This window comes from Grammomys surdaster, unplaced genomic scaffold, assembly GCF_004785775.1.
Source record: "Grammomys surdaster isolate TR1022 unplaced genomic scaffold, NIH_TR_1.0 325, whole genome shotgun sequence".
NCBI classification, from domain to species: Eukaryota; Metazoa; Chordata; class Mammalia; order Rodentia; family Muridae; genus Grammomys; species Grammomys surdaster.
The window spans coordinates 5,293,804-5,303,514 of NW_021604744.1; the positions used below are offsets into that span (position 1 = coordinate 5,293,804).

The following is a 9,711-nucleotide window of genomic DNA, read 5'->3' on the forward strand; positions in this document are numbered from 1 at the left end:
GAATATTAAAGGCTCCAAGTGAAAAAGGCCAAGTAACATAAGAGTAGACCTTATGTTTCCACTAATCTAGCCTTTTAGAAATTAACATTTTTATAGAAAAACCAAAAGGAAAGGACCTCTCTGTCTCTGTGTCTTTCTCTGTCCCTTTGTCTCTTTCTGTTTGTCTCTCTGTCTCTGTCTTTCTCCATCTCTGTCTCTCCATCTCTGTCTCTGTCTCTGTCTCTCTGTCTCTCTGTCTCTCTCTGTCTCTCTCTCTCTCTCTCTCTCTCTCTCTCACACACACACACACACACACACGTGCACAGTAACAACATCAACATCAAAATAACAGGAACTAACAATCATTAGCGGTTAATATCTGTCAATATCAACATCAATTCACCAATTAAAAGACAAGGGTGACATATTGGATGCATACACAGGATCTATCATTTTGCTGCAAACACGAAATGGACATCAGCAACAAAGATAGATACTACCTCAGAGTAAAGGGCTGTAAAAAGATTTTCCAAGCAAACAGATCCAAGAAACAAGCTGGAATAGCCATCCTAATATCTAATAAAGTACACATTCAACCAGAAGTAATAAAAAGAGATAGGGAAGGACATTTCATATTCATCAAAGAAAAAAAACCACCAAGAGGACTTCTCTATACTGAACATTTATGTCCCAAATGAAAGGCAACCACTATTCCAAAAAAAAAAATTACTAAAACTTAACTCACATATCAAACTGGACATATTAATGGTGGGAAACATCAACATCTCACTCTAACCAATAGACCTATCATTGAAACAAAAACTAAAAAGAGAAATAATGTAGCAGAGGTTATGGCTCAAATGGACCTAACAGATATCCACAGAATATGTCACACAATCACAAAAGAATATACTTGCTTCTCAGTACTTTATAGAACTTTCTCCAAAACTGATCCTATACTCAGTCACAGACAAGCTTCAACAGATATAAAAGGATTAAAATAACCCCTTGCAATATAACAGATCATCATGGATCAACACTGGACTTAACAACAGAAACAACAGAAAGCCTCCAAATTCATGGAAACTGAGTAACTCTCCACTCAATGACCACTGGAACAAAGAAGAAATAAAAAAGATATTAAGGACTTTCTAGAATTCAATGGAAGTGAAGGTACAACATACCTATCCTTATGGGACACAATGAAAGCATTGGTCAGAAGAAAGGTCATAGCACTAAGGACCTTCATAAAGTAATTGGAGAAGTCTCATACTTGCAACTTAACAGCACACCTGAAACCCATAGGAAAAATAAAGACACCAGCACCTCCTAGATGAATACACGGTAGCACATAATCAAACTCAAGGCTAAAATCAATCAATTGGAAACAAAGAGAACAATATAAAGAATCAATGAAACCAAGAGTTGGCTCTTTGAGAAAATCAACAAGAAAAAGACTTAGCCAGATTAACTAAAAGGCAGACAGTCTCCAAATTAATAAAATCAGAAACGGAAAGGGAGACATAACAACAGACACTGAGGATATTCAAAAAAATCATTAGATCTTACTTCGAAAGACTGTATTCCACTGAACTGGAAAATCTAAATGAAAGGGATCATTTTCTAGATACCATTTTAATAAAGTTAAACCAAGATCAGCTAAACTATTTAAATATCCTATAACCTTTAAGGAAATAGAAGCCCTATTGAAAGTCTCCTGACCAAAAAGAGCCCAGGGCCAGAGGACTTTAGCACAGAATTCTACCAGACTTTCAGTGAAAAGCTAATAGCTATACTCCTTAAAATACTCAAAAAGAAACAATCCCCCCTCCAAAAAAATTGCATCTTCAACAAGTGGTGCTGGTCTAACTGGATGTTTGCCTGTAGAAGAATGTAAATAGATCCTTATTTATCACACTATACAAAACTCAAGCCCAAGTGAATTACAAGAACACATGCTCCACTCTGTTCATAGGGGCTTTTTCCAATAATAGCCACAAACCTCAGACCACTCAGTTGTCCCTCAGCTAACAAATGGATACGTTATTTGGTTTATTTACACAATGAAATACTACTCAGCTGTTTAAAAAAAAAGATATCATGAACACTGAAGCCAAATGAATGGAACTAGAAAATATCATGAGGAGTGAGGTAACTGAGACCAAAAACGACATGAATTGCATGTTCTCACTTATAAGTTGATATTAGCCATAAAGTACAGGATACCCACCCCACACTCCACAGACCCAAAGAAGTTAAACAAGAAGTAAGGTCCAAGGGAGGATGCTTTAATATCACTTAGAAGGTGGGGGAAAACAGTTCTAGGTGTCAGATAGAGAGAGGGAACTGTATGGAAGACGGGATGGGAAGGGGAACACGAGTGGGGTTCAGGATAGGGTGTGGAGAGAAATAGGAGAGAGGGAGAGAGGGATAGGATAATAAATGGAAATTGGGATCTTGCAGGGGTGGGCAGTGAGGGTCATCTCTAGGATGACCTGGCATGGGGGAGGGTCACAGGAGTCTGTGAAAGTAATGTTGGCTGAGACTGCTAGCAGTAGGGATATGAAACCTCAAGTGTCTACTTCCTGTAGCCAGCCAGGACCCCTATTGGAAGAATACCAACCCACTCACAAACTTTTAACCCAAAATTTGTCCTGTCTGGTAGAAGTGCAGGGACAAAGATGGAGCAGAGACTGACTGAATGGTTAACTAATAACTCTTCTCACTTGAGAACCATCCCTTCATCAAACACTAAACCCTCACACATGTTACTCTGTTATGCTTGCAGACAGTAGCCTTGCATAACTATCCTCTGAGAGGCTCTAAACAGCTGACTCAGACAGGTGTAGAGACCCACAACCACACATTGGACAGAGCTTGGTGATTCTTGTGGAAGAGTTGAGAGCAGGATTGAATGCCCTTGTTAGATTAGGATATCCACAGGAAGACCAACAGAGTCAACTAATGCAGACCCTTGGGGACACTCACTAACCAAAGAGCATACATGGGCTGGACCTAGGCCCCAGCACATGCAGCAGATGTCCAGCTTCGTCTTCATGTCTCCACAGCTGGAGCAGAGGCTGTCCCTAATACTGTTGCCAGCCTGTGGATCCCTTTTACCTAGCTGGGGTGCCCTATCTAGTCTCAGTGGTAGAGGATGCACTAGCCTTGGAGAGACTTGATGTGCCAGATTCGGGGGATACTGAGAGTGAGCCTTCACCCTCTCAGTGGAAAAGAGCAGAAGGGAGTGGAGGGAGGAACTATGAAGGGTGGGCTGGGTTTTGGGGGTAGTTAATGGGATGAAAGGGAGTGGATGAATGAATGAATGAATGAATGAATGAATGAATAGACAAAAAGAGAACATATTACCCATTGGTATGGTATCTCATAACATCTCGAGAAGAAAACAGACAATGATGCACAGCATGAACTCCACATGGAAACCGTCACAGAACGTGCTCCATGAATGGACATTAGTGAGAAGAATGGAAATCTTTATGCCGCTGTAACAGCAGCAGTAATAAGCTCTGCAACATGATGTTTGGATTTTTTTTCCTGGCTGAAGTCAGACTAATGCTCCAAAAGACCTGGGTAATTACAAGGACAAAACCATCATGAGTACTGAACTGTGTGAAATAATATCCTAACCTGTTGGGGCTGAGAAGGGATCTTTGGTTCCGAGGAATGGTTGCTCTTCTAGAAAATTTTGAATTGATTGCCAGCATCCATAGGTTGGCTAACAACTATACATATGCAACCCCAGTTTCAAAAGATCCAATACCTCTACCATATTTCTTGTGTGTACCTGTTATACACACATGCAGAAGAATCACCCATCCACATACAATAATAACAAAATTAGTTTTAAAAAGAAAATGCAATAGTTTATTGAGAAAGATTTAGAAACATTTCTAAGCATGGAAGATGAAATAGAAATTTGAAGCAGAAATTGATATTTATTCTTTAATACCTAATAAATTAAAGGTAGCCTATCTGTAAATATAAGTACATAGATTCACCTATACATATGAGCCTATAAAGAAATCACTAGGAGTGTCTGAGGTTCATGGGTCTCTGTTAAAGCTTGTTTCCTATGGCCATTTTTCCCTTTCCATGAAATAGACTATTGGTATTACACCATACCTATTAACTGCCTCTTGCCTCAAAACAAACTGTCTCAGCAGTCTACATTCTGTGTCCCAGTATCTGAGATTTGAATGGTTAGTAAAGAGGATAATGATTTACTTTCAAACTGAATACAAAGAAAAGTAAAGGATGTAGTTTGTTTGTCTTATTTCAAATTGGAGGAACAAAATTTGACAAGACCTGAGAAAAGAGAGAAATCATTTCATCTCATGATCATGTCATGTGCACACCGAACGACATCCAAAGTAGCAAGTGTGGTGACATAATTTCATAACAATTTCACCAAATATCCATTGTGCCTTGTACAAATAATTCAGTTTTGATCTCATAAGCTATTTGTATGGTATTTTTACATGAATTACTCAAAAGGAATAAAAGCATTTGAATAAAAGCACACCCTCATTTTCTTGGGATTGAGAAGTAACCCTACCTAGGATAAACAGTTTTAATGTGTTTGTTATAATGTCATTCTTTAATGGCACTTTATGTAAGTAACACTCAAGCATGGCAACATAATAGCCCTGGGAAATACACAATTCTATTTAGAAAGTAGGATTTTTATGAGGTGCATCAATAAATACATTAGAGTCACCAGAATGAAGACGACATTTGTTATGTTATGAGGCTTCCTCTTCCTCCTCCTTATGCCTATATACTTCCTCTTCCTCCTCCTTATGCCTATATACTAAAGATATTATCACTGGAACCATGAAAATAGGAATGTACATGAGCGGTCACCTATGTGAACAACTTATCGATGGTAAAATTAACCAGTTGGCATTCATATATATGTGTATATATATATAAAAACAGATTTGTTTTCTTTGTCTTTGTTTTTCTTTGTTTTTGAGAGGAGTTTTGATTCTTTTGTAGCATTTGGTGACTTGAATGAATGGTGGTTAAACTCTTACAAAAATAATAAAATGTTTTCCGCAATGATCTTCTACGATTGTATTGTCATGCACAGACATCCACTTAAAACTCTAAATATTCAGTTAAATAAGCACTCTGTATTGCTTGGTATTGTCATGTCTTCGTCTAGACTTCTGCTTTTTACCAGCCTTAAATACACAGCAAAGCTGGCTGCCTTTCCTGGCTTTAGCTAGCCCCAAACATGTCAGAAACTGTTATTTGTTTCCTTAAATTTTTTATTTAGATAAGAAGCATAAAAGATCAGAAATATGTCAAGGCTTCTTTTTAAGTACATATTTTTTTTAAAGAATAATTTTGATTCACATATGAGAAATCTACTGAAGAACAAGAAGACCATCGAAGTCAAGCCGAGTAATCATGTTGGATGGCCTGCTTCAGCAAGTCTTCGTTTCTTACTGCTCGTATTGATGTAGATAATTCCCCAGGAACAGACAGAACAAACTTGCAGCAGTCCTCTCACTCAGATGTGCTAGATGTGCTAATTTGTGGCTTCCTCCTCCCATGCTTAGAAAAGCCTTACTTACTTGTGAAGGGACCAGCTGATCCTTTGATCACAGATTTTCTTCCTGAAAGTCTGCTGTTGAATTTTACATAGAATACAAATACTCTTTACTATTCTAGTAAATATGGCAATGTCATAACATTTTTAAAACATGTGCATATATGATGTGTTCTGTCCATACACTTTCCAGGTGAGGAGTTATCTGAGGTAGAGAGAAACAAAAAATCTTTCTCAACAAAAAATCAGGAGCCTGGAATTAAAATGTAGGTAGAGTGGATTCAACTCTATCGATTCCCAAACTGCAACTGTTTGAAGTTATAGACACGATATATTATGAATAATTTATATATGCATAGATAAATATAAAATACTGACTCTAAAACTGCATTGATTTGCATATGCTAATATATTTATGAGTATGCATAGGACTTGGATGACACTAGATGGATTCAAGTTTGAACTTGAATGAAGGCTGCTGGTCTAAAAGTTAGCAATACATATGCTGTAATTGTTAAATTCTGAAGCATTTAATTGTTTGTATTTATTTAATGGTTTGAGTGTATTTAATGGTTTTTACAATACTGGATAACTAAGTCTTTAAATGATAATAACAATTCCATAGTTTCTGTCACATAGACACATATCACCTTAAGAAGAAAAGTGAAAGACATCCTTGGGGAATTCAATGTTTTATTTTTCGAGACAAATGATTTATTTTTTCAACATCTAATTAAATTCTCATGTGGTAACTACATCTAGTTTGCTTTCTCTACACGGGGTGAGCATTCACTGTAAAGACAGCTTCATCATACTAAATCTATTCACAAACCTACATTTTGGGGAAAAGTGCATTTCTAGGTCATTTTATGTACAATACAAAGGAAAAACATGTTAAATCATTAATTTTCCCAAGTAAATAAAATAAAACCAAGTAATCACCCAAATTCAATATGTATTAATTATGTCTTTGAGGAATACATATGTTTTACTTTTTGGCCGGATTATGCTGAACAGTAATTTCTATATCTTTAAAGGAAAAGAAATGAAGATTTAACATCTAATCATGGTAAAAAAAACAAACCAGGAGGTATTAAATAGAACAAACACTAGCATAGAACCAAACATCACCGACTAGCAGTTTGAAATTAAGCAGAGCAAGGGGCTCTGTGTCTGGGAAGTCATTTTGCTTTAGCTCTGTTCATACAATAGATTAATTACACACACAGAGGATGGTGTTAGCATTGTATGTGATCACACTGTATTTTTATATGTATAAGAAAAGCTCAAGTGTGAACATTTTAAACAGTCTAACCATTTGTGTATGATAACATTATAGATCATTGTAGCACTGTACACATTTGGGTACATTATGTTCTCTATTTTAACTCCTGTTTTCTACAACTGTGAGGTGCACTCTTAGAATACCATAATTGACCATCATTTAACTAACATTTTTTTTTAAATCTTCTGATAATGAAAGTATTCCCTTCATCTTTTTTGCCTTCTTTTCCTCCTTCCTGCCTTCCTTTTCTCCAGTCAGTCTGTCCCTTTTTTTCTGCCTGCCTCCTTCCTCAGTATCATTCTTCATTCTTCCTTTCTGTCTGTTTGCACCCAGGTCTTTGTGCATGCTAAACACATGGTCTTCTACCAACTTACACTTCTATCCATAGTTTTACTTCCTGGAGTTTTTCCCACAGCATTATAAAAGGATGTAGATCCCCTTTAATTACCTTCTAAAAGAACAGTTAATAAGAAGTGTGTTTCAATAGAATTTGGTAAAATTTCTCTTTCTATCTGAAAATATAAATGTATTAAAATGAAATTAAATAAAATGAAAGTTGTATAATTAAAAGATGTACAAAAATCTTCTATATTTTATCCATTTAAGTTGGAGAAACTAATTTTAGTGTTACACTTTTCTCATAAAACAACCCAAGTATATAGTTAGGAGATAGAACTAAAATTTTTCAATGGTTACACAGGTCCATGAACATGTGTATCAATATTCCTAGAGAACTATAATCAAGTGGAAAAAAAAGTTGTATGCTTTAATAATATCGCATCCCTGTTTTCTTTAATTTACCAGGTAGACCAGGGGAATAAAACCAAAACAGTAAATCAATTAAATAATGCAACAGTTTATGTACGTCTATAATAACTTAAATAACTTCCAAAAAACAAAGTGCTTTTGTTTGGAAGATGATAACATAGCAGTAGAAATGTCAATGTCTCACTGATAGATCTCTCATCAAAGGCCTGGATGGTACAGGTTATTCATTTTGTCTTTCTGAACCAAGAGAACAAAGATTGATGGTAGATATCAGCAACTGACATATCTTACAATCTTAAACAAAGGAACAAGCAAGAATATAAATCACTGGAAGCATATGAACTCATCACTTTCCCTTTATGAGTCACTCTTGGCTTTATGTAACATCTGGATGCTCTCTTCCCTGTCATTTGTGTAACCTACAAGACATTGGATGTCACACACATTTATATGACATTTACTATGTGAAAATTGTGAACTGAAATTCATTTTCATGTATAAAAACCAGTGACAATTAGAAAGCTAAACCCTTAGAGTACAAAAGGAACAGCACAGGGTAATTTATGGCCCTTGCTCAACCGAAGGTATAACAGTTCTGCTTCTGTTGTTGCACTGATATTGAAGAAAAGACACATAAAGATATAAATAAAATCTGGGATAAGTTAAATATTTCTATGCACCATGAGGACCATGACATGTCTAGTGCTAGTCTGTATCATACAAGAAAATGCATGCTCACTTCAGTTCATGGAGAACACACTTTATAATAAGTCTCCAGGTTTGTCAGGAATTTCTCATGGGTAAAGCACAAGATTTTGCTTAGTAGTTGACTAGTGAAGACAGAGCATTTGTTCCTGGAAGCAAAACTCCATGGATGAATGTTTTATGACTCTGGAAGCTGATTCCTCCTGTTTCTGCTTTTCCTGCTGTTGATGAGTGCCTTCAGCTTGCCATAGTCCCCTCTCATCTTCGGTGGCTCTTCACCCAGCTGCTGCTGCTGCTGCCGCTGCCGGGTGTCTTTGCAATACTGATTGATGAGCTCCATTTCTGAGTGGCTGAATGCCCCCAGGATGTCCTTTGGATGGAAGGGTAGAGCCCTCACAGAGCCAGCCCATGTCCATGGGGACCACTTGTCTGTCACAACAGCCACCATATCTGAATCTAAAACTTTGAAGTTAATCTTGGCTATGGTCTGTTTGAAGCTGTTCTCAGTGGCAATGCAGTGGTAGAGTCCTTGGTCAGAATCTTGAACAGAACGAATCAGCAGTCCTTGGGAAGTGGCTATAATGCGCTCATTCAGTTTAACCTATGAGAGAAACATAGTGAATGTCCCGAACGGAAGGCTATATTTTTAACATAACACAGTCGACATGTACAGTACATGGTTGACTTTCACAACCAGGCAACAGCATTGAGCATCTTCCTTATCTAAGTATACAGAGTTATGGTTAGATCCACTGCACATGTACCCTTTTCTCTGCAATGTATAATTTTGTCCTCTGGGCACTGATATAAGACAGTGAAGCAAGACACAATGGAAAATCTGAAATGTGTTCCTGTGCTGACTAGTTTTATGTCAATTTAACACAAGCTAGAGTTATCTGAAAGGTAGGAACCTTAACTGAGAAGATGCTTCCACAAGCTCCTGCAGTATGTCATTTCCTTAATGAATAATTGACAGGAGTGAGCCCATTGTGGGTGATATCATCCTTGGGCTAGTGGTCCTGAGTTCTATAAGAAAGTCGTCTGGAGCAATCACAGAGCCTACAGGGGTCTGTGTTAGTCCTCTGCATGTATGTAATGGTTATTTAGCTTGGGATTTTTATGAGGCTCCTAGCAGTGAGAGTACAGAATCTCTGATTCTTTTGCCTGCTTTTGGGATTCTTTTCCTTATACTGATTTGTCTTATACAGCCTTTATATAGGAATGTGTGCCTTGTCATATTGCTTTTGTTATGCCCTGTTCCGTGATATCCCTGACAGGCGTACCATTTTTGAAGGGAAATAGAGACTCAGTTAATTCCAGGGGAAGTGAAGGGGGGAGAGTAGCTAGGAGAAGTGGTGGGAGGGGAGCTTATGGTTAGAACGTATTATTTGAGACA

General features: G+C 37.2%; 1 protein-coding gene across 1 annotated transcript in view; it reads right to left on the bottom strand.

Annotated features, from left to right (window-relative positions):
- Window positions 1–8,012: 8,012 nt before the first annotated feature.
- Window positions 8,013–9,711, bottom strand: part of Sema3c (semaphorin 3C) — a 151,408-nt gene continuing 149,709 nt past the window's right edge. Inside the window, exon 18 of the mRNA XM_028778116.1 lies at window positions 8,013–8,916. Coding sequence (XP_028633949.1) covers window positions 8,494–8,916 — 423 coding nt within the window. The 3' untranslated portion in view covers window positions 8,013–8,493. The remainder of the gene's footprint in view (window positions 8,917–9,711) is intronic.